The sequence below is a fragment of the Panthera tigris genome, chromosome A1 (genome assembly GCF_018350195.1).
Source record: "Panthera tigris isolate Pti1 chromosome A1, P.tigris_Pti1_mat1.1, whole genome shotgun sequence".
Classification (NCBI taxonomy): Eukaryota; Metazoa; Chordata; class Mammalia; order Carnivora; family Felidae; genus Panthera; species Panthera tigris.
This window is the reverse complement of record NC_056660.1, coordinates 178,834,920-178,860,873: the sequence shown is the minus strand read 5'-3', so window position 1 is coordinate 178,860,873 and position 25,954 is coordinate 178,834,920. Positions and strand designations below refer to the sequence as shown.

The window sequence follows — 25,954 nt, the reverse complement described above, 5'->3', positions numbered from 1 at the left end:
TTTGTTTTACTCTGAACCATGTAAGGTAAATTATGGAAATCAGGATGTTTGATTTCTGCATGCATCTCAAAACCTTAAGAGGCTTTCCCAGATAACTAGAGTACCATTATCACATTTAGCAAAATTAATAAACGATTCCCTGACATTGTGTTCGTGATATCTAATCCATGTTCAGATTTCTCCATTTGTCTCAAAATTTTATTTTATATATTCGTTTCTTCAAACCAGGCTTCAATTAAGAGCAAGGCACTGAATTTGGTTGTTATATTTGTCTCTAAAGTCTCCTTTTAAAATAATTGTTTTGAAGTAAAACATATACATAGAAAAATAAACAAATGTAAATTTTGTGGCTAGAAGCACTTTCACCTAGTGGAACAGATCCACAAAACCTCTACTCAGATCTAGAAACAGATGATGACACACCCCAGAAACCCTCGAATGCTCTCTTCCATTTATAGCCCTCCAATGATAAACACTACCTTGACTTTTAATACCATAAATTAGTTTTGCCTATTTTGAAGATTATATAAATGGAATCAGGTAATATATATTCTTTTATGTCTGGCTTTTGTCACTCATTCTGTTTCTGAGATTTGTCGTGTTGTTACATATTGCAGTCGTTTTGTGTTGGTGTAACTTTTCATTTTCCATCAGTCTATTCCATTATATGAATATACCACAATCTATCTTTTCTCATGGTGATGATCGTTTGGCCTGTTTCCAATTTGGGGTTATTATGGATAGTGCTCCTATGAACATTCTTGTGTATATCTTTTTATGGGATGTATAGCCAAGAATGGAATTGCTGGGTCACGGGGTATGTGTATGTTCAGCTCTAGCTGATACTGCCAAAGAGTTTTTCAGAGTAATTGCTTTAGTATTCTTCCTCAGAAATTTGTATTATAAATGTGATAGAAAGACTTTGACTTCTGTATCTATCGCTTTGTATTTAATCCTTTTAATCTCTGTACTAACTTCTTATTGATTGAAAAAACTACTCTTTTCCATTTTTCATTTCTCTTAAGACATCATCCATTACATTTATATGCCCTTGAATTATATCTAGATTAATATGTATGTATATATTTTTGGTGTAAAACAATAACCACATTTATTTTGCTTATGAATCTGTTGTTCAAGTAGGGATTGGCACAGTCAACTTTTTAAAAAAAATAACCTTTTTATAGAATAGATTTATATGTACATAAAGTTGGGAAGATAGCACAGAGCAATCTCATATATCCCCTGCCCAGTTTCCTCTATCATTAATGTCTTACATTAGTACCTTTGCCACAATTAATGAGCCAATATTGATACATTATTATGAACTAAAGTCAATACTTTATTTCGATTCCCTTAGTTTTTACCTGTATGGTTTTTTTTTTCCCTTTTTTCGGATACTATCAAGGATGTCACATTATAGTTAGTCATCATGTCTCCTTATGTTCCTTTTAGCTCTGACAGCTTCACTGACTTTTCTTGTTTTTGATGACTTTGACAGTTTTGAGGACTGTTGAGATGTTTTTAAGAATGTCCCTCAACTGGAATTTTTCTGATGTTTTTCTCATTAGAATGTAGGTAGGGGTTTTTGAGCTGGAGATCACAGATGTAAACTGCTATTTTCATTACATCATATCAAAGGTACATACTATCAACATGACTTACCACTTTGGACATTGGTCTTGATCATCTGGCTGAGATAGTAGTGTGTGTCACATTTCTCCACTGTGAAATTACTATGCTCTGCCATTTTTCATACAGTACTCTTTTGAAGGAAGTCACTGTGCAAAGCCTCCATTTAAGGAGTGGAGAGTTATGCTCCTCCTCCTTAAGAACAGAAAATCTACATAAATCATTTAGAATTCTCCTGAATGGGAGATTTCTCCTCTCCCCATTCATTTATTTATTCAATCATTTACTTATGTCAGTATGGACTCATGAATATTTTATACTTTGGTTATAACCCAATACTGATTTGCTTCTTTGTTGCTGAAATGGTTTCAGCTTTGGCAGTTAGCTCTTTTGGTTTGCTTCTATGTTCTTTTCATATATCCCCTAATTGTGGGTTTTGTCTTGTTTTGTTTTGAGCACTTCCTTTCTGGTACAACCTATCTCATACCAAGTCCTAGAATCAACCCATTTCTCCAAGAGTCTTAGTTCCCTTTCATTGGACAATGGTATTAGAAACCAAGATCAGGACACTAGGTATGCTCACTGCTGCTGTGGTGTCACTGCCTCTAGGCTCTCCTAAGAGAACAAGGACGTATCTGCTTGTGTACAAGCCTATGTATATTTACATATCAATATATTTCTTTTTTTTATATCTATATATTTCTATATATATCCATCTATATTAAGTGAACATATCTTTATCAGACTAAACATTTTTTCATACTGATGTCTCCAACTCTTATCCATTGCCACAAAGATCATTATAGTTTTCTTCATTGCTTGTCTGTAACCATGCATTTCAGCAATGAGAAACCTGTCTCTACCATCCACCATCCATTGTTCAATTCCAATACACATGTACAGCGATTTCAGAGTAACCCATACTCCTGTGGGAAATTTTATCAACCACAGTACAGTTCATGTGTGTGGTTCCCTCTGCTCATTTTCAAATCCATTTAGGTCAGCAACTTTCCCCATTACCTTTAAGAGGTTGATTCATACATTCATCATCACAGTCTGTATTCCATGTTGGGATCCTCCAATTTTCTAAATGATTTTTAGAAATGTTCATACATTAAGGTTCACTCTCTGTGCTATAAAATTCTATGGGCTTTCATCAATGCAAATGTCATATATTCACTATTTTAGTATCATACTGCATAATTTCACCACCCTAAGCCCCTCCTTTCCCATGGTTTCACCTATTCAACCCTCCATCCCCTCTTCTCTGCACCCCTAAACACTGAACTGAACTGTAAGATATGACTATATTTAGCTTTGTAAGAAACTGCTAAATTGTCTTCCATAGTGGCTATAGTATTTTGCATTCCCACAAGCAATAAATGAGAGTCCCTAGTACCCTACCTTCTCACCACCAATTAGTATTACCAGTTTTTAGTATTTTAGCCATTATAATTAAGGGGGGGGGAGTGATATTTCATTGTTGTTTAATTTGCATTACCCTAAAAAAGTGGTATCAAGAATTTTACATATGCTTACTTGCCATCTGCATATATTTGATGCAGTACTTGTTCAAATCTTTTGCCCATTTCTTTCTCTTTGTGGGGGTAGAAGTGCTTTCTTATTGTTAAATTTTTGAAAGTTCTTTGTATATATTGTATGCAAGTCAGATATGCATTTTGCAAAAATTTTTTCCCCGTCTGTGACTGGTCTTTCCATTCCCCTAACAGTGTTCTTTGTGGAACATAAGTTTTTAATTTTAATAAAGTTCAATTGATCAAGTTTTTTTCTTCTTTTATAGATCATGCTTTTGTTGTTATGTCAAGAAACATATCCCTAAACCCAACGTCATGTACATTTTTTTTCTTGTCTCTCCTAGAAGTCTAGTAGTTTTACATTTTACATTCAGGTCTATGATCCACTTTGAATTGAATTCTGTGTAAGATATAAGGTTTATATCTAGGTTCAATTATCTACATATGAACATCTAATTGTCCCAGTATCATTTGTTGAAAAGACTATTTCTCCATTGAGTTGTCTTTGCACTTTTGTTAAAAGTCAGTTGACCATATTTGAATGAGTCTATTTCTGTCTTTTTTATTCTGTTCTGCTAATTCATATGTCTATTACTTCATCAATACCATGCTGTCTTGATTACTATAGCTTTACAATAGGTCTTGAAATGGATAGTGTGATTCTCCAAGTTCATTCTTCTTCTTCAGAGTTGACAGCATTTATTTTTAAATTAGTTCTTTTATTTCAAAATCATTCCCTGTGTTCTTTATCCTTACTTTCAAATCCTATTTTTCTCTAATCATCTAAATTCTGAGTTTTTTTAATTCAAATTTATGTTGTATTTTTATAGTTTGTAAGACCTTAAATTTGTGTAGCTGGTTTTGAACTATTCTATTATAGTTTTCATCTGTTTTGTGGGTACCACTTTCTTGCATGTTTTCATTGTTTCTAGAAAGGTTATTATACTTCTTACTTTTTTAATTTTTCTTATGAAAAAGCACTTTGTATGAGCTTCAACCATAATCTTTTTGGTTATTTCTTAAATGAAAGAAATTCCTGTAGTTTTATGAGGAAGGGGTGGGAATTGATAGCTTTTTTAGCTTCAAGAGTCTAGAGTTCATTCTTGCTTTGCTTTTTTTTTTTATTCTTTTTTTTTTTTTTTTTGCACAAAATAATGAAAACCACGGCCTTGTATTTTCTGAGATCTAACTCTTCTGGTGATTTCTAACACTTTCACGAAGAAGTTCTCTTTTCATTTCTACTATTGTTCCTGTTCTGATCAACTACTCTCAGGTTACTTATTAATTACTTATTAATGCTAGGCCTTTCTTTGAAAAAGAGCCCTGTTTTCGTTAAAGAATTTATAGGGCCCAGAATACTCCAACTACTATATAAGTCATTATCACATCATGGTTCCTCTGTATTACCATGAAGTGCATCTAATCCAGCTCCCCTCCATTTTTGGCAGCCTTTTTCAGGCTGGCCACTATGTTTTCCAATGACTACATATTAGTCATTTAAGTGATCTCCTGCTCCCAGAGTCATAAGAATTTCAATTGGCTTGCCTCTGCTTTGTCCTACACAGATGAGATAACACAATGGTTTTGTAAACATCGATTGTTTTTCCCTGTCTACTTTTATCAGGGGTGCAAGAGTTTACTAAGATACTTTGTAAACTAGTTTTATTGTAGATGTGTGTGTCTTTGGCTTTGCTATCCTAGTTGTTTCGCATTTTTTTATATAGGAGAGGGATATTTAAATATTAAACCAACCTTGTATTCCTTGAATAATTCAAGCTTGGTTGTTAATATATCTTTTTCATGTACCACTAAATTCTCTTTGCTAATATGTTGTTAGGAAATTCATATAAATATTAATAAAATATGTTGATTTATATTTTTTCCTGAAATGTTTTTGCTGGATTTTGCCATAAAAATTATACTGTCCAAATGACAAATGTCCATTCTTTTTATACAATAATTTTATGTTGATATTATTTATTCCTTAAAACTTTGGTAGAATTCACTAGTTAAGCCATCTGAGTGTAAATGGATTTGGGTGGGGTGTTTCAGTTGAAGATTTAATTTCTTTAATACAGGACTATATAGATTTTCTATCCCTTCTTGCTTCAGTTTTTAATTTCACTTAATCTTTAAAATCATTGAACTAAAGTTGTTCAAAATTTCTTCTTGGGGCATCTGGGTGGCTCAGTTGACTGATCATCCAGCTTTTGACCTTGGCTCAGGTCATGATCCCAGGGTTGTGGGATCTAGTCCTGTGCTGGGCTCCTGCTGAGCATAGAGCCTGCTTGGGGTTCTCTCTCTCCCTCTCTCTCTGCCCCTCCCCTGCTTACGTGCTCTCTCTCTCTCTCTCCCAAAATAAATTAACTTTAAAAAAACTACTCTTTTATCATTTTAATCTGTAAAATTCATACAAATGTCCTCCTTTTTATCTTTCATACTGGCAATTGGAAAGACTACTTCTTTCTTTTTGTATTCCTTTGTTCTGTTTTATTTTTGTTTTGAGAGAGAAAGAGAGAGAGCTGGGGGTAGGGGCAGAGGAGAGAGAGGGAATCTTAAGCAGACTCCATGCTCAGCATGGACCCTACACAGTGCTTGATCCCACGACCCTGGGATAATGACCTGAGCCAAACTCAAGAGTTGGATGTTTAACCAACTGAGACACCCAGGTGCCCCTCTTTTTTGTTTTATGATCAGTCTTGTTAGTTTTTATAATTTTATTGTTGTAAGAATGAAAGTTTGGCTTTTCAGAGTTTAAAAATATATATATATATATATATATATATATATATATATATATATATATATATTTATTTATATTTATATTTCATATACTTCTGCTTTTACTGACTTCCCTTCTTCTATTGTTTTGTTCTTTCTCTAGCTTCTTAAGATGGGTTCTTTCATCAAGATTTTATCCTTACTTCATTTTAAGTATATGATAGCATATATCATAACTTGAATAATATAGCTTAAAGACTATACACTATCTTCTAAGCATGGCTTTGGCTATAATCCATTGTGTGATATACAGTGTGTTTATTAACATTCAGAAAATATACCTTCCAGTTTCCATGTGATAGTTTAAGATTTTATTTAGAAGTATAATACTCAATTTTCAAATATATTGAACTTTCCAGTTATTGTTTTCTTATTGACTTCTTAAAAATTTCTGCTGCTGTAGTCAGAGAAAATATCCCATATGATTTCAACCCTTTGATATTTGTTGAGACCTGATTGTAGACCAGTGCTTGATAAAAGTTTCATATGCACCTGAAAAAAAATGTTTATTCTACATTTTTTGGTTGCAGTGTTCTCTACATATGATTTGGGTCAGATCTGCAAAGTTTGTCATATTATTCCACAGTGTTATGAATAATACTTCATATTGTTACTAATATCATAATAATCCATGTTGTTACTAATAACTGTATCTGTTTATCCCACTAATTACAATAACAGTATCTTAACTATGAATATAAACTTACCTATCCTTTTAATTATGTCAATATTTGCTTTGTGTATTTTTAGGCTATGGTTTTAGACACATACAAATACAGATTCTATTTTTCTGGTGTATTTACTCCTTTATCATTATGAAATAGCCTTCTTCATCTCCAACAGCGTTACTTTTTTAAAAGTCTATTTTATGTAGTATTAACAGAATCACACCAACCTTCTTTTGGTTCATATTTTCATGGTATCTTTTCCATCCTTTTACTCTCAATTTGTCTCTATCTTCATGCTTAATGTTTGTCTTTGTATAAAGCATATAATTATTGTTTGTTATTTTATCTACTCTGCCTTTCAAATGGAGGAGTAACCTGTTTACATACAAAATAATTGTGATATTTCTGTGTTTAAGATCATCCTCTATTTGTTTTCTCTTTGTTTTATTTGTCCTATGTTCCTTTCTCTTTCCTTTTATCCCTGATTTGAATGAATCATATTTCTCTTTGTGTCATTCTATGTCCTTTCTTCCTCTACTAGGCTATTATATTTTTTAAACCATTCTTTCTAGATGCTATCCTACAGATTGCAACATGCATCCTTGATTTGATAAAGCAATAAACATTAGTGATATTATCACTTCCTGGTTAATTCAAAGATCTTAGAACACTTATACTCTATTGACCCTTCCAACTTTCTGCTACTGTTTATATCTTAAGCTTCTTTTAATCTGCAACTGCCAACTCCCATGTCTTTCATGACATTGATTTTTGAAGAGACCAAGGCAGTTGTCTTGTAGAATGTCCCACCTACGGGATTTGTTTATGCTTCTTGGTTTCATTTAACTCGGTCCTCTACCCTATCCTCTTTTGGGAAACCAAAAGTGAGATGTAGCTAAATTAGATGTAGGGAAGACATATTTAGCAATACAACTTTAAAAGCAATGCTCTGAATTTTATATTGTCATGTCAGGGACACAGTCATTCTAACCTCATAATATTGTATAGATTAAATGAGATGGCATACGTCAAGTGTCTGTGATGCTACCTGACACATAGTAAATAAAGAGCACAGTTTCTCACCCTAAGCACTGTTAATATTTTAGATCAGATAATTTTCTGTTGTGGGAACTGTCCTGTGCATTGTAGGATGTTTAGCAGCATTCCTGACCTCCACCCATTTTATACCAGTAGCATCCTCCAGTCGTGACCACCAAAAATGTCTCCAGACATTGCCCAGTATTCTCTGGGTGGGGATGGGGGGTGGGGGGGATTGGTCCCAGTTCAGAACCACTGGTAAGGAACAAAAACCCAAGTATTTGATAAGTATTCCACAAGCACTAACCATCATGCCTTGTGCAAAGCTCTGAGATTAAGACCTAACGAAACAGGATTTCTGACTTCAACATATTTATGGTTTTGGGGAGGAACAATCAGGCAAATAGAGAATTAACACATGGTATGATCAGTGCTGTCATAAGGACAATCATTGCTGTATGTGAGGAGAAGCACCTTACTCAGTCTACAGCAGAGGCCTTTCATGGAAGAATGAAGAACTCAGATTTGAGACGTGAGGGACAGAATTCTCCCTCCTTCCTCATTAAGGCTCAAGAGATCGAACCAATAAAGACCATTCATAATGAAAATCAGTACTTCAGAAATGAATTATCAAAACCCATAACATTTCTAGGCTGTATTTCAAAGTGTGACGAAGATGAATCTACCACAAAATATGGAGACACAGGTAAGGGAAGCCAGGAGTGAGAGCTACAGACGGCACAATCAGCCGTCTACTTCTTTAGCTGTTAACAACAAATATGTTACATTTTCCCATTCTATAGCTCTCATCTGTCTGGGAGCAGACTGGAAAACCAACACCAGAATAACACATCAGGATAATGTCACATACACCCTCCCCCTCACTGACACCGGGAAACCCTAACTAAAGGGGCCCATCTAACTGTGCACACTGAGCCAGCTACCTCTACTTCCATTCTCCTTCTTGCCCAACCATTTCTTTAGATCACTTGCACTATAAGTCAGAGACTGGTTAGCTTTTCACTAACCCCATTTCCTCCCATTCCTGGGCATATAGCTTGATTACCTTTCCTAGCCTCTCCTGCAGATTACTGTGGCCACATGAACAATTTCTAATCCAAGGTATATAATGGTGAAAGTGATATATACTCTTTCTAGGTCTTGCCCATGAAAACCTTCCACGTGCAATCCTTCATGCTGTTTTCCAGTGGCTTGATTCAGACACACATTGGTACCTTGGAAGCCAAGGTTTAATGATAGCGGAGCTGAAGAGTAAAAGGAGCCTGTGTCCCCAACTCTCCCCTTGAAGGGGAGAGGCCCAGAAACCAAGAACACCCTTACTGGGTTTGATATGAATAAGAGGTAAACTTCCACTGTGTTAAGCTGTGAAATTTGAGGGTTTATCTAGTACAGCAGCTAGCATTAGCTTCTTAATACACCAAAGTAGAGAAACAGCCAGGTTTACCCTGCGATTGTAATCCCCTCAGTCCCCCAGACATGCACAGTATTTCAGCTGTGTTCACCATGCCAAAGAAAAGTGCCTTTTGCCAGCATATTTCACTGATATTCCCTGGAGTTAAGTGCGTATGTGAGAGGCCATTTGCAGGGCCACTGCTAAAGATCACACTTCATCTAATGTCCGAGCACAGAAGTATGAAAGGGTGTAGGACTTTGATGTCAGACAGATGTGGCTTTGAATTTTGTCTGCTCCCCACCCTTGACATTTCTTTGGCTTCACCTCCCTGAGCCTTTGTTTCTTCATCTGCAAAATGAGGGTAGTAACACCTCACAGGAATTTTATGGGGATAAAATAACAGATAGCACATAAAACATCAGCATAGTTCCCAGCATGTCTAAGGCACTCAATTAGTTCCCTCCCAACAATCATGAAATGAATAAATTAGGAGTTTGCTTACCCTTCTAATCAGAAGACTAAGCAAGAGGTGGCCTTTTCACAAAGGACTGTACAGGGGCGCCCGGATGGCTCAGTCGGCTCAGTGTGCGACTCTTGATTTTGGCTCAGGTCATGATCTTACAGTTCATGAGTTTGAGCCCCACATCGGGCTCTTTGCTGGCAATGCGGGGCCTGCTTAGGATTCTCTCTCTCCTCCTCTCTGTCCCTCCCCCACTCATGTTCCCCCCACCCTCTCAAAATCAATAAACATTAACATAAAACACAAGGGACTATATATTTTACTCTTCCATAGAAATGTTTAATATCTCATACAAAGGAACCAGGTTCAATAAATACTTTTATTTTTCCATTGGTCTAAATAAGGAGAAGAATTTAAAGTTTAAGAAACTTAAAAATATAAATGTAAACAGAGGCAGCATTCATTATTTTTAGAACTCTTTTCCTTTATAAAAAAATAAATGTCACATTTTTTAAATGTTTATTTATTTTTGAGAGAGACAAAGACAGAGCATGAGCAGGGGAAGGGCAGAGAAAGAGAGGGAGACACAGAATCCGAGCAGACTCTGGGCTCTGAGCCGTCAGCACAGAGTCCAACACGGGGCTCAAACTCATGAACCAAAAGATCATGACCTGAACCAAAGTTGGACACTTAACCGACTGAGCCACCCAGGTGCCTCACATTTTTAAACCAACAACAGAACATATGCTGACCTATGACCTACAAGGAGAGCAATAAATGGGACGGTTCACACAAAAGAGGAGCAGTAAAGGGTTTTGCTGGATAATAGCTGTGTTGCCCCAGATGCAATGACTCCAAGGGAAAAGATGGCGGATCACAAAGCTAACGTGGTGGTGGCAGGCCCTCCACCTCACCCAACCCCATCTCTGTAGACGAGATTTGGCAACAGGTAAATCGAACAGGATCCTTCTAGGGAGGATGATGGAGCAGGGAGCTGTTGCAGCCCTATTCCCCAACTGCAGGAGAAAGAGGCTGAAATGTCAGGCCAACCAGGATGTGGAGGGAAACAGGGAAGAGAGCCGCCCACCAGCATGACTAAGTGCTCCTGGGGACAATCCCCACTTAGAGCGCAGGAAGCAAATCTCCAGATGTTATGAGCTGCCAGATGTGATTAACTGAGGAAAGGTGAAGCTGCCCACTTAACCATCTGAGCAGCACCCCATCAAAGTGACCCAAGAGTTTTCTGCAAAGGCATTAATCACCAAAACAAATGGAGGCTCCATCCATCTCCATCCCCACCCCTCTTCATCTCTCCCTCTGATAGTCAGAACAGCAGCCTATTTTTAAACCCTGGCACCACATTCTCTCCTGGAAACATGTGGGCTCCCTGACACAGGCTGATGCTCAGAGGAGATACAGGCACACCAGCGGTACTGCCCACTCTCCCATCCTTCTCCCGTGAGGGGCAGAGGGGGTTCGGGGAGGAGAGGGCCTGACGAGGGAGCCTGCTACCCATGCAGGGGAATAGAGCGTATCTGACACTGGCCTCCATGGCAGGGATAACCGGCTTCTGGCTTCCTTCCTCTGCAAAAGGGAAGGCTGAGGCTTGGTCCAGAAGGACCCCCATGTACAGATACCAATAGCAATGGCTCAAGCCTGGGAAGAAGAAAAACAAAGCCCAGATGCCAAATCTAGCATCTTTTGAAGAGAAAGACTTTAAAAAAATAAAATAAAGCAAAAGAGTTTAAAAGGATCTCCATGTCTCTTTAACATGCATCTGATGTGCTTTAAATAAAATAGCAAACATTTTATTAAACATTGGAGACTTTTTTTTGGCAAGGTCGCAATGAAGTCAATTTACAAAAAAAAAAAAAAAGACTTTTCAAGAAAGGAGGTTGTATTATACTTACAATCGTTCCAGCTGCTTCAGATCCTGGAAGGCGCCTCTCTCGATGACGCTGACCTGGTTGTCTTCCAGATGCCTAGAACCACAGAGACAGCAGTGGTCAAGGACAAGCGGTCTAAGGGGTCTCCATGCTAGGCATCAGGCCCAGCCGGCATGGTCACTCAGCCCCTCCCACAACACTCTGCCCTGCCCCCCGCCCCCCAGCTGGGATCAGTCTGGTGGGACAAGATAATTCACATGCCAGCTTGGTGTCACGGTAACCAGGGTTTCGCCGCCTGCACACTTCTACCTGACAGATTGGTTTCCATGCCTCTATTTTAAGAATGTTCTCAGCAAATGTCCCCCCAAGCACTGCAGGATGTTGCACAGAAAAGGAAGAGGTAAAAGCAGCTTCTTATGAAAACCACACATATATTCAGCATCTCTTCCCTTGGAGCTCCCTCCTCTAAGGATTCAAAAATACTTCATTAAAAAGGGCCTTCTCTGTGCACTATCTCTGGGTCACCTAGCAGGAAGGGTGACCCTATTATTGGACAACTGCCCATGCCAGGAACTCTGCTTGCCCAGGGCCTGGCTGTTCCCAACATCTGGGTGATGGTTTTAAAAGCTAGTCCAGCCACGAACTCTGCTGACCTCCAAAGTCCTCCACTAATTAAGTGAGGTTGATTCCTGCATACGCCATATCCTAAGAATTGAGTATACAATGAAACATTTGTTTTCCTAATTAAAAAAAAATGGCAGCCTAAAATGGATTAGCTGAACAGTAGGGAAGGGAAATATGGAGGCTGCACAGTTTCCATCTAGGACTAACCCTGGTCACTGAATGAGACTTAGGAGGATGCATCTGTGATTGGAGGATGTTTGTTTGGAAGGTAGAGTCTAGGGTTCCTCTGGATTAGGCAGGAGGAGGGGTACCCTGAAGCACCTGAAGGAAAATCAGAAGGACAGAAGGAAACTTTAGGGAAGGTTTGGCCTTCATTTCAAAACAACTGCATCTATGCTAGCCCACCACCTCCAAGGCATTTTATAACCCCTGTACTTCTTGGGCTTAACACTTGGGTCTTTGCATTTATTTTTAAGTCCATCTTTCCCACTATGCGTAAGGACTAAGAACGTGAGAACTTTTTTTTTTTTTTTTTTTTATTTTTGAGAGAGAGACAGAGCGTGAGCAGGGGAGGGGCAGAGAGAAAGGGAGACACAGAATCCGAAGCAGGCTCCAGGCTCTGGGCTGTAAGCACAGAGCCCAACACAGGGCTCGAACCCACAGACTGTGAGATCATGACCTGAGCTGAAGTCGCATGCTTAACCGACTGAGCCACCCAGGCGGTCCAAGAAGGTGAGAACTTCTGCTCGTCATCATATTCCTAGCCCTAACACAGTTGCCTAGCACAACAGCCACCTAATAAAGGCTTTTGACAAATGAAAAGCTAAAGAGGACTTTGGGCTACATAACATATTGATTTTATATCAAGGAAAAGTCTAGTCTAGGATGTATGAGGTGTCTGAGACTATCAGAATGATAAGGGTATTTTGTTTGGGTTCAATGACATTCTACATTTTTGTGAGTTTTTTTTTTTTTTTTTACAAATAATTAAAAATCACCATCACATCACATCACATCACATCACATCACATCACATCACATCACATCACAAAAGAAACTCCTTTTGAAAAATCAGCTCCTGCATTTCCAAATACCCACAATTGGTGGGAACTGAGTATGGGGTCAGGCAAGGCACACAGGTTCCTCAGTCTTCCACCGTCCTCACCTACTCCAGTCTGTACATTCATGTTACTCTGCCTCTGGAGGCTGGCCCTCCTTACTTAACAGATATGGACACCATGGAGCAGGGAGGCTAAGAGACTCACCCAAGGAAAAATTATTTGTATACTGGGCAGACTCCCTAACTCCCAGTCTGGTGTGCTTGCCAAATCTGGTGTAAAATCCCTTTCCTGCTTTCTTACCGGCTGATGGTGTGACATTGGGCTATCTAGTCAACCTCTCAGGGACTCTGTTTCATTTGTAAAATTAAAATAAATAAATAAATAAATAAATAAATAAATAAATAAATAAATAAATAAATAAATAAATAAATAAATAAATAAAACAAACCTCACATAAGTCCTTGTCTGAATAAAAATGGAACCGAGTGTATAAATTATCTAGCCCAGGATCTGGAGTACAATTAGAGGCTTAATAAATGTTCTTTTTCTTCCCTTCTCTCCCTCTCCATTTTGCCATATGGCAAGGAGTGCCTTGGAATGCTAACAGACTCACACTAGCACATCTTGCTAACCAGGGAGCTAGTTCAATATTAGTGGCTGGGGGTTTGTTTAGCTGGGTTTTTACTATCAATCAATCCATCACAGAGCTTGTTGTGATTACTTCCCAATAATAACAAGGAGCAACACGATGGGGACCGAGTGTCACATTCTCACTGGGTTTCTGAAGGAGTTTAACTCCAACCTCCTATGATGAATCTTTTAGTTCTGCTTCTTTCAGAAAGGGGGGTAAAAAAAATGCAAATATATCTTTGTTAGATATCTTCCTCTTCTCCACTTTGCTCAGGCTCTGGGAATCTAACTTTTATCACTTCAAGAAGCTTCTCTGACTTCGGCTTCCAGTTGGGTTTAGCCAATGGAAGTCACCAGCAAGAGATGAGAGGGCAGGACAAAAGTGAGACTGAGGGATTTATTGCCACCTCCTTCCCTGCCAAGTCATTTCAGGTTGATTGTGTCCCTCTACCTAAGACCATAGGTCCAATTATCAGGTAGCTCCTACCTTTGTAGGCTTAGATAACCACTTCCTCCCACTGCTCCTTGAGGCCCAGAGGGCTGCTGGGGCTCTTTGTTGTCACTATACCCAGGAAACTGCACCATGTCTCCTTGGTTTCTCTTAACTTTGCCCACACTTTGGTAAATAATTCTTTATTTAGCTCTGAGTGCCATCTTTTTCCTGCTGGCATCCTGACTGGTAAGGTAGCTAGGGTTCCTTTCTAGATCTAATTCCTAGATCTATCAGAGTCCAGCCTAGTACCTGACTTTTAGAGGCTCAATGAATAATCAACATTTGATGAATCAATGAATCAGTGAATGCAGACGTTGTGAACCTTCCATCCAGAATTCTAGGCTGGGATGCAGTTTAGGAGAATGTGCTAATGCCACTGATATCACTCTCATTTTACTGACCAGATGCAGGAGGTCAGGGATCCAGGAAAGGCTGGAAGACCAGAAGGCTGCCCATGGTTTGAGTCTGTTCTGAGTTAAAGACACACAGACTGTGTTCATTTTCAGCTCTTTTGGCACTGTTATTTTTTTAGTTTTAACACTGGATCAGAATCGGAAATCGCCCCTTGTGATGATGGCTGGGTGGATTTTAACTCTTTTATTAACCCCATTTGGGGTAAAGCTGGTTCCCACATTGTGGGCATAGCAGAGTTCTTGCAACAGACTACTAAGAAAGGGAATATAATTGATACCACCAGAAGAGATCCTTCCTTACTCCCACTCTGTGGGACAAAGGATTGTTATGGGCAATTCTTATATCTTCTTGAATGTACTTTATTTGGGGAAAATTGTCTTTCGATGAGACCAAAGTTCCCTAATCTCCATTTTATCTGTTTTTGCCCATTCACCTGCACTGTATTAACAGTTCTGCATGGAAATAGGTGGCAAACTCAAATTATTCAGGACTATTGAGTCTTTTCTGGCTTCACTATAAATTGTAAATAAGAAACAGATATAGGGAATGTGCTAAGGTGTGATGAAAGCTTTTCAAAAAAGATAGTTGTCTAGGTTACTCAGCTGAAAAGAATAGAGTGAGGGAAAATATGGTTTAAATGTCTGGGTATTTTACTGGTGTTAGAAAGCATTTCAGCTATCCCACCTAGCAGATTCTTTCACAGTAATAAAGGGCCACTTGAATGGAATTGTCTTTGAGTTGATAAGGAAGGTAATGAAACACAGTATATTAACAGTGTCTATAAAGCAGGGGAGGGGCAGTGTTTTGGCATTGGTTATCAAAATAAGAAGAATGTGCCAATTAAACAAAAGATAAACTGGAGTCAAAGAAATGCTGTAGACCATACAGAAGATATTAATACGATCTTTTGTGATTATTTTAAACTTTCTTATTTGTAGAGAGCAGATATGGAAATTGGAATTTTTATTAGTCTTCTGATGTAATGGTAACAAAATCAAAGGGTTTTCTTTGCTAACTTGGTTAGAAAATGAAACATTAGGCAAAATTTCTGACTTATATAAAAGGAAATCTCTAACAGATACAGGGGGCGGAAATGGAAACAGAAGTTACATGTTTGTTCTTTAAGCTGTCAAATGACCTGGAATCAGGAGTTTACTACCTCTATCTCTTCAATAAAATTACCCTGAAACTGAGCCATAGAATTCCCTCAACCTGTCCCAATCTCAGTTCTGACCCACATACATCTTGTGAGAGCTGCTGGTCATTTCACAGACATGTGACTCCTCAGGACAAAAGAAAGACTGGGCAGAGGGTGGAGTCTCCCCCTTCTGCTCTCCACCTTCTCTCCCCATCCCCCACCACTCCCACCCAGAGGATGGTGAGAGGAGCGCGAACATGTCACAGACTGGAGAACACATCAAGGGGAAAACATCTGTTATCTGGAGGCCTGACATTCAGATCCTAGTGCCCCCACACACTGGTGCTCAGGGAAACTCACATAAGCAACTTACTCGCACATCAGGGCTGCATTTACAAAATGGGTAGGCTGTTTCTTCTTGGTTTTCTAAAATTTCTATAATGTAAATGGACAGCAGCTCTGCACAGAGGTCAGAAAGAACATGTTCAGGGTTCTGATTTCTCTTCCACATGGTTACCTGCCATGTGAAGCTGGGACAACTAAACCAACTATGCCCCTTATTTCTCCTGGGCAGAGAGGAGTTAATAACCACATAACACAGAGCTTGGTCTGTGAAAGGTACCATATATACATTGGTTGTCATCACCATCATTACTACTATCTACTTCTCTTTTCTAAATTTTTTTTTAAATTAAAAAAATTGTTTTAATGTTTATTTTTGAGACAGAGAGAGAGACAGAGCATGAATGGGGGCAGGGGCACAGAGAGAGGGAGACAGAATCCGAAACAGGCTCCAGGCTCTGGGCTGTCAGCTCAGAGCACAACATGGGGCTCAAACTCAATGACCGTGAGATCGTGACCTGAGTGGAAGTTGGACGCTCAACCGACTGAGCCACCCAGGCACCCCAGTACTATCTACTTCTCAATCAGGAAAACAACGTAGCACAAGTAATATTCCACAGGTTGCAGTGAGAATAAATAGACTACATGAAAATGTTAAAACCATAAATCATTAAATGCACAATTATAAGAGTCAGAAGAACTTATGCCCCCCAAATTCATATGTTGATGTCCTAACCTCCAGGCTATCATAATGTGACCTTATTTGGAGATAAGGTCCTCACTGAGGTAATTCAGTTGAAATTGTAAATAAGTTGAAATTGTGGTTATTAGAGTGGGCTCTAATCTGACTGGTGTCCTTATAAAAACAGAAAATGTAAACCAGAGACCTGCATAGAAGGAAGAAAATGTGAGAGACTCAGCAAGAAGACAATTATCTAGAAACCAGGGATTCCCAAGGCCACCAGAAGCTAGAAGGGGGGCCTAGATCAGATCCCCACCCTCTCTCAGCCCTCAAAAGGAAACCAAACCCGCTGACACCTTGGTTTTGGATTTCAGGCCTCAGAAACTGTGAGATGATAAGTTTTGTTGTTTAAGCCACCCAGTGTGTGGTACTTTGTTACAGCAGCCTTAGCAAACTAGTATACTAGCCATTCCTCATCTTACACACAAGAAAACTGAAGCCCACAAAGGTACAGTGATTCACCTAAGATCCCATGGGCAGTTAATTCTGATGCAGGACCAGAACCTGGTGCTTCCTGTCCCTACCACAAAATTCATTGTATTACAAAGGGCTATTGGTAAAAAGGAGGTGGCTTCAGATACCAAGACTTTAGCCTCTGCTTCTAGTAGACATTTGCCATCCACAATTCCATAACACAACAAACACCAAGGCAGTGGCCAGATTGCCCAAACGGTGCTCCAGGTCTGGAGCCACACTTATGGGTCAAAATCAACCTCTGAATAAAGTAGGAAAGAGGCTCCAATTGCTCCTCTCCTATACCTCTAAATGTCTGAGACTTGCCAATAGACAAGCCTTTAGGCACATTCTTACCACTGACAGATTTAGGGATGGGTTAAAGTGTTCAATATTTAGCAAGGAAACCTGATATCCTTGCTCCCCTTTTGCACCAATACCCGTCCCAAATTTTGCTACCTGTCTATACAGCTGTGGGTGTATAACAAGGGCTCTGACCCTGTCTGACTCTCCCCCTCCCTCCTCTCCTCCTCTCCATTAGGCAACAACATAAATAACTTTTGTTCTGATTGCTCTTTTAATGCACAGGCTGGAGAAGAAATTATAATCTCTATGGAAGAGTAGCATGGTCAGTCAACCTGACATTGCTGTCATCCTAGAAGCTGGGCCTTTTGATTTATTTGTGAATAGCCCTCTGTTTTCCCTGTCACTGGAATTGACTTCTTCCATCGGTCTAGCCTAGCCAACAGCATGGAGACACAGAATGAGATACCTGTGAAAACCTGGGTACACTAATGAAGTGCTTTCTGCTGCAGAATGGTAAGTCCTGTCACCTAGTGCATACGGTGTGATGTCAGGGCAGCAGAACATTTTCACAAGGCCTAAGAGTTGAAAATGAAATGCACTGGAGAGCCATGCGTTACTTACAAGACCCGGAGGTTCTTGAGTCCAGCGAAGTCCATCTTGGTAATCCTGGTAATATTATTTCTGTCCAGGTCACTGCAATGGAGAGCAGATCTAGGTCAGATTTTTGCAGGTTACGTTTATGGTCTATTCAACCCAGACAGTCTTGAAGGAATGCTGCTTGTCAAGGAAAAGGTAATTCCAATGATTAATGTCATCCCCTGAGCATGCCCAACCAACTTAAGGATACTGTATGGAATAAGCCATCCATTATATATGTAGTAGAGCCCTGTTATATTTAGCTTCCTGGCTTCTGTTGCCCCTTCTTTGGGTAACAACTTTTCTTTGGAAGTCCCCTCCCCCAACTCTCAGATCATGTCACATAAGTGAGGCTTGCCCCTCTTCCCAGCTCCAGGCTAGGCTTATAAGCATCTTCACTCCCTCTGACCACAGGAATTGTTTCAGAAATGTGTACATGACTCAAATTTCTAACAGCTCTCTCCCCACTAGGTTTCCAAGCTGTTCAGCACTGCCAAAAGCCAACTTGCCACTATGAAGAGAGAGTTTTCCAGAGTCAAAAGATAAAGAGAGACTGATTCCTGGTGCTATCTTATGAGTATCTGGACCTACCCATGCTGAAGCCAAATACTTCTGTATTTCAAAATCACACGAGCCCGTCTATCCCATATCCCTATTATCTTTAAACAGTTTGAGTTGAATTTTCTACGACTTGAAAACAAAAGAATCTCGACTGACTTTGGTACCTACCTACGTAACTATTTATTTTCCAGCTAGTTTGTAAAGTCCCTGAGGACAAAGATAATATCTCATTTAACTCCATACCCCAATATAGAAAGTATGTGCCTGGCAGAGAGTGGAGGTAATTTTACTAATCTCATACATTAGGTAAAGGCAGCTACATGGATTGCTCCTGCAAAAATGGTCCCAAAGAGAAGAACTTGCCATGGAAGAACTGAAAGCATCATGGTGATATTTGTGTTGGCGAAAAAGGGTACCATGGGTATTAGGACACCAGGGTTAGAGAAAACCAAAGTCAAAAATGAACCTATGAACAAGTTATATATATATATATATAATATATTACATATATTATGTATATATAATATATATATTATATTATATACATTATATATATTATAATATATATTATATATATAATATAATATATATAATATAATATATATATATTATATGTTTACTAAAATTATCTAAGAAGATTAGATGCAAAAATAAATAAACAAGTAAGACCAGGAATAATATGTTACAATTCTTAATAATAGATACTGAGTGATTAATTCCTATCTACTATGCCTTTTTGAGAAACTTTTCAGGTTTTGGCCACACTGTAGTTTCAACAAGGTATTTGTTTTGTTTTGTTTTGTTTTTAAGATTTTTTAAAAATATTTTATTTACTTTTGAAAGAGAAAGAGATGGAGACAGAGCGTGAGTGGGGGAGGGGCAGAGACTGAGGGAGACATAGAATCCAAAGCAGGCTCCAGGCTCTGAGCTATAAGCACAGAGCCCAATGTGGGGCTCAAACTCATGACCGTGAGATCATGAACTGAGCCAAAGTCAGACACCTGACTGACGGAACCACCCAGGCACCAACAAGGTATTTGTAAAATGACTTTGCTCCTTCCTGAACATTCAGGAACTAAGAGGCCATTTTCCCCATGACAGATCCCCACGCACACGCTCACTATTTCTTTGGTTTACCTATCCAGGTCCTAAAGTTGCCATCCATCAGTCATGCCTCAGAGGGACTTGGGAGCTCTACAGCTGCATAAAGGGAATGGAGACACAATCTTCAGATTCTCATACTTGGTATGAGGAGGGATTATTCTCCTGGTATTGAAAATAATATCAAAAATAAAAATCAAGTGAGTCCTTGGGTAACCTCACCTGGGAACCACCTCCCTTCCTCATCCAGTTTTCCACTACCAAAAATAGCAACCAAGTTGTTTCTTAGCCAGCCTGTGATGGAGTGAGGCAGTATACAGTCTTTTCAGATGTAGTGGAGTGCTGGTAAAAGGAAGAGCAAGAATTACACAGGAAAATGAAGAAAGTTGCTCGTGTGAGGGTTAGAAACGAGCACATAGACAGGAATCTCATGCTTATCCTCACTGTAAGTATTCTTCTCACCTCCAGTCTCAGTTGGGACTGATGTTTGGGGACACTGAAAATTGCAGATATGACAATGCATCTCAGGGTTTAATTACCAGGACACAGCATGATATCTTAGCAGCTTGTGCTGGTGGCTATTGCACCAATATTTTCAATTAATATTTATTATGTGAAGGGGCACATAGTGTGCTCTGCTGAAACATTGAGGATTTCAGCAGGGACGGGTCATAGGGTTGCCCCAGGCCCATAGTCCATGTTTGGGAGGCGGAGCTTCAGAAGCAAGCAGCCCTGAGTTTGACTCCCTGCCCTGCCACCTAGTGAGTGACCTACCGGTAGTTCACTTCATCTCTGAGGCTCAGCTATTCCATCCACAGAATGAGGGTAATCACCTCAACCTCCAGAGCTTTTAGGAAGGTCAAATGAGATGATACGTACGCACTGCTTATCCCAGTGCTTATCTGGCACTTGTTAAAGACTCAATCGTGGCAGCTACTGCTACTGTAATTAGTTGAATTGCATCCCTCTTACCTGCACCCCCCCACTTCCACTCTGAAATTTCAGTGCACCAAGAGCTGCTGCCTGCAGCACCTCAAACTCTGTGCCTACAGATGAATCCTGGGATCCCCAAGAGACTATCTTCCTACAGATGAAAGAGGGGTGCATTTTGTGACCAATAAGTGGTAGGATGGCACTACCAGCAGGCCCCTCACGCTGCCTCTCTCTCACATTTCTATGACACCTATTTCCATATCCTTCTGACTGCCAGGGAGGAGGTCAGGGAACACGTTCATGGGCTTTGAAGTGGCACAGGTCAGGGTTCAAATCTCTTCCCCATCCCCCCCACTCCCAGCTGGGTGAGTTTCAGTATTTTACTTAACTTCGCTGAGCCTCCATGCTCTATGTCAGCCCCTCCTACTTGCAACCTTCGAATGGCAAGAAACACAAACTAGACTGCCAGCATGCTTGGCTGAACATAAGAATTCATTAAATGGACACTGAGAAGAGGCTGCAGTACCATATGTGCCCATCGCTCCCCCAGGCCCCCCCCCCCCCGTCCCAGTCCAGGCTGCTCTGGAACTTTAGCTAGATTTCTTAGCCTTCATCTTTGGCCTTTGAGGGAATTAGTATATCTTAGCCTACCTAGCATGAGTTCCAAACCAGCTGCAAGCCTGCTCATGAGATGGGAAGCCACTATGGTTCTAAATGAGGGGTAGGGACTTGGGGTGGCAGGAAAACATGTCTGCAAGTTGTTTCTTTGACAAACCTGCCATGGACATGTACAGTCTGTGTCCCTCTCCCTTGAACCTGAGCGGGCCTCATGACTGCTTAGACAAGCCTGGGGTAGGAATGATGTGGAATTTCTGAGGCTGGCTTAAAAGAGGTAAGAAGTGACTGCCTGGCTCTCTTTCAGAGCACTTGCATGAGGGTCCTCAGCTGTCACATTGGAAGACCAGAAGACCTAGAGTCGCCACTGGTTAAGGCCACGTAAGAAGACCAGAAAGAGAATACAGAGAGAGACAGAGAGGTGCTGAAGGAGCCCTGGTGGTTCCACCCTGGCTGTTTGATTCTTTCCAGCCTCGAGGTCAGGCACGTAAGTGCAAACACCTTTGAGATTTTAGCTCCAGCCACCATCTGGGTAGGACTTATGAGAAATCCTGGGCCAGATCACCTAGCTGAAGTACTTTTGAATTCCTGCCCACAGACACTATGAGGAAGAATACTAAAGTGAGTCCTGTGTCTTAAGCCATTAAGTTCTGAAATGAGTCATTTGGCACAATACAGATATGGAAGAGAAAGGAAGAGAAAGACATTTTCTGAATATTTAATTTACCATTAACAATGGAATGCCCTTCAGATAACTCTCAAAGGCATGTCCTTTCTGCCCCTGACTGCCACTCTTGAGATCCTCAGTCCTGTCATATGGTCAAGGATGGATCACAAGGGGCCAAAGATACCCTGTCATCCTAGGAATGAAGTGAGAATTGGCCCTCCTCTCTGGTTCTCAGGAGTAAAGACTGTGTAATTAAGGTTGTCCATCCCACCAAGTGGGCCTTAGGACACCATGAGAATCACCCTGGTGTATTATTAGTAATCACAATAGTGGGTACCATTCATTGAACAGAGCCTGGCAAGCTGTCCACCGAACCATTTTCCCTGTCTGGTACACACAGATAGTGTACATTTGTCAGCTTCTCTGGCAGGTAGGTGCAACCATGTGACTGAGTTCTCACTATTACGTGGGCAGAGGCAATATGTGCTGCCTTCAGGCCTGACCCATAACACTTCTTGCTCAGTCCTCCATGCTCTTTCTCTTCCTTCATCTTGGGCTGAATTCAGTAAATCCAGTGGAGGACTCCAAGACTGGCAGACAGAAAGAACCTGAGTCCCTGAATGACTTCACAGAATAGAGACCCTCCCTCCCCTGTCTCTCCATTTACCCACATAAAACTCATTCAATAAATAATAATTCACATTCATAATACACATTCAATAAATAATTCTTAAGCCTCTGAAATTTGGGGCCTATTCGTTATAGCAGTCTACATGGACAAATGCAGTATCTTTGAGTCAGGAACTTTCCATCTTTTTTTTTCCTTTTTCTTTGCAACAGTTTCTGAAACATAAGTGTTACGATCTTCCTTCAAGATAAAAATACTGAAGATACGAATTAACAAAAGCTGATGTTTTGGGGCCCAAACTCTGCACCAGACACTGTGCTAAAAACTGTATGTTCATTCTCTCTTATCCCAGACAGCAATCATATGTGGTAGGTACTATTATTACCCCATTTTTCACATGAGGAAGCTGAAGCATCCTCTCTTCCAACACCAGTCTAGCTTAGATTTTACCAACAGAGCAACTTGCCATGAGGTCACACAACCAGTAAGGGGCAAAGGCTAGGATGTGAATTTGGGCTCTCTGAATGCAGAAGACAAGTGTTTTTTGTGTTTTTGTTTTGTTTTGTTTTGTTTTAAATCACATCATGCTGTCCATCTACATCTAGAGTCTAAGCATTTTCTACTGCATCAGGTGAACTTCTGGCAGGAAGAAAAATGAATGAATGAATGAATAAATGAATAAATAAATAGAACAGAGCAGTACAGAGTAGAATTTCCCGTCCCATCTTGAAGAAAGCAAAGGGCACTCCTGGTGGTTTGGCTGCTCCCCTCTCCAGCCAACAGAGCCCATTTCCTCTTCTGTCTTCCAGTGAGGTCTGGGCCAGTGGGAGTGCTGAGCCCCTCTGCAAACTCCAGGGGGGAGTGCTATCTTGCTGTTTTTGCCCATGTCTGGTTTCTGCCATGATGCTCATCATCTACCATATTGCCTCCATAAACAGGCATCACCATGGTAATCTCCAGCATTATTTTCCCCCATCCCAATCAGTGAATCACAAACCAATGCTATGAGTCGCAGCTTTGTGGTATTTTCACATCTGCTTGACACCTTGGGTGGGGTAGGGAGGGCAAGGAATTCAGAACAACACTGGAAAAAATGAAACAAAAATGTTCTAGGGCAGACTACTGTCCCTAACTTGGCATATGTATATTCACATCCTTCTTTTGATTCATTCTGCGGCATTCCAGCAAAACATTCTTTTTGCCATGGCACATCTGGGAAGAGGAAGCAGTAAAAACAACCTCCAGTAAAATAGCATAGTGTGGAGAAGAGGGCTTCAACACCAAACCCATAAGATGTAGATTTGAGTCCCCTCTTCCTTCTTAGCTGTGTGAATTTGGGAACATCACTTAAATCTGTTGAACCCCAGTTGTTGGTATTGTTGTTGAGACTTTTATAAAATATGACCAAGAACGCCAGCTCTAAGGCCCAAGAGATAAACTGTGTGAGGAAACACTTTCTAAACAGCATTTGGGGTGGTTAATTTTTCACTCATAGCCAACAACTTGTTGGAAGAGGATGCAGAGGTAGAAGTTAGGACTGGTGTCAAAAAAAGATGTTTCTATGTGATGGTACAATGTACAGAGTTAGAGAACATACCATCAGTTCAGATAAGACCATCTGCCCCTGCACAACAAGTATCTACAGAGTGCTGCTTTCTGGGTTTCAGGAAAGAAGATCTCAGTATAAGGTGAACTTGGAAGGGTTACCTCACAATGAATTAATTCCCTCTTACAGGAGTATATAAGCAGAGATTAGTAGTTAACTCACGCCAGACATGATGTACTTGTGATGGGTAGGAAACTGGACAACATAACGTATAAAGTCTTAATAATTTTGTGATCTATAACTCTTGTGTTTTGGGGGCCCAGAACCAAGTGGCCTTAAAAAATATGGCTTAGACCTTGCCCTCAGCTTAGAGTCTCGTTGAGGAGATGAACTGAGACTTGCAAGCTACTTAGAGAACAATGTAAGAATATGCAAAATTTAGATGTTAAGAGATGTGGTTTAGATTCCATGGAGAATGAACAATCAAAGATTTGAGATTGCTGTGAGAACAGGAGCTCAGAAGACCTGGAGCAGATGGGAAGCAAGTGCATTGTGATGGGGTGGTGACAGCAAGGGCCATGATAGGAATCACAGAGAAGTGGAGTGTCTGAGGACAAGGAAAACAAGCTTCTGAACAAGCCTTCAGACGGTGTGATGCATTCACATTCCAGATCCCAAAGCCGAATCTGGGGATTAGGAAAGTGGTAAGGGGGGGGGCAGAATTAAGATGTCTTGTGGTCCAGCCTGACCCCTTGTTTACCACTAGCAAAGAACAAGTTCCAACCAAACCAGAATAACTTAGTGGAGGGGCTCTGACCTCAGTTTCAATTATTCACTCTCTACCCTAGGAAACTAACCTGATTGGACCACATTACAGGGCTGGCTCTTGTGTCTTATTTCGCTTTGAACTGAGCAGCAGATAGAGGAAGGGAACAGAGTGAGGACAGTGTATTTATTCTCCTGCTTCCCTCCCTGAGAGGTCATCCAGGTTAGCTACTATCTCCACCAAATGTCACGGTTCCTCTTCATGACTGACCTCTTCCTGGTTCCAGAACATTTTGCCTCCTCTCATCTCTTCTGGCTCAGGGGCGGTAACAGCCCTACTGCTTCTAGTCCTGGTTCCCTGAGCCACACCCAGTTTCTGAAATAGTCCCTTTATAAATCAACCTTTCTGGAATAATTATAATTTGAGTTTTTCTACCGGTTTTCTTTTTCTGACTGATATGATACATCATTCATTCATTCATTCATTCAATAAACTGTCTTAACCCTTAAGTTTCAGCTACTATGTTAAATGTTGAGATGCAGGTGTAAACAAGACTGGTATGGTCTCTGACCTTAAGCAACTCAGAGTTTAGTAGGAAAAATAGATAGGATCAATTACCACAGGCTGTGCTAAACAGTCTACACTAAGTGTTGATTAACTCTGTCTGTAAAGGGCCAGATAGTAAATAATTTAGGTTTTTCCAGCCATATTTATTATCACAACTATTCAACTCAGTTGTGTAGCATGAAAGCAGCCATAGACAATACACAAACTAATGGGTATGGCTGTGCTCCAGTAAAACTTTATTTACAAAACAGGCTGAAGGCCAGGTTTGGTCTGGAAGCTACAGTTTACAGACTCCTGTTCTATACTGTGCCAGAGGT

At 40.2% G+C, this 25,954-nt stretch overlaps 1 protein-coding gene across 2 annotated transcripts in view; it reads right to left on the bottom strand.

Moving 5' to 3' along the window:
- The window catches only part of SLIT3 (slit guidance ligand 3), a 595,815-nt gene that overhangs the window by 532,144 nt on the left and 37,717 nt on the right, over positions 1–25,954 (bottom strand). For both annotated transcript variants that reach the window (XM_042992684.1, XM_042992687.1), the window contains exons 2-3: positions 18,239–18,310; positions 11,439–11,510 (exon numbers count right to left, since the gene is read on the bottom strand). In XM_042992684.1, coding sequence (XP_042848618.1) covers positions 11,439–11,510; positions 18,239–18,310 — 144 coding nt within the window. The remainder of the gene's footprint in view (positions 1–11,438; positions 11,511–18,238; positions 18,311–25,954) is intronic.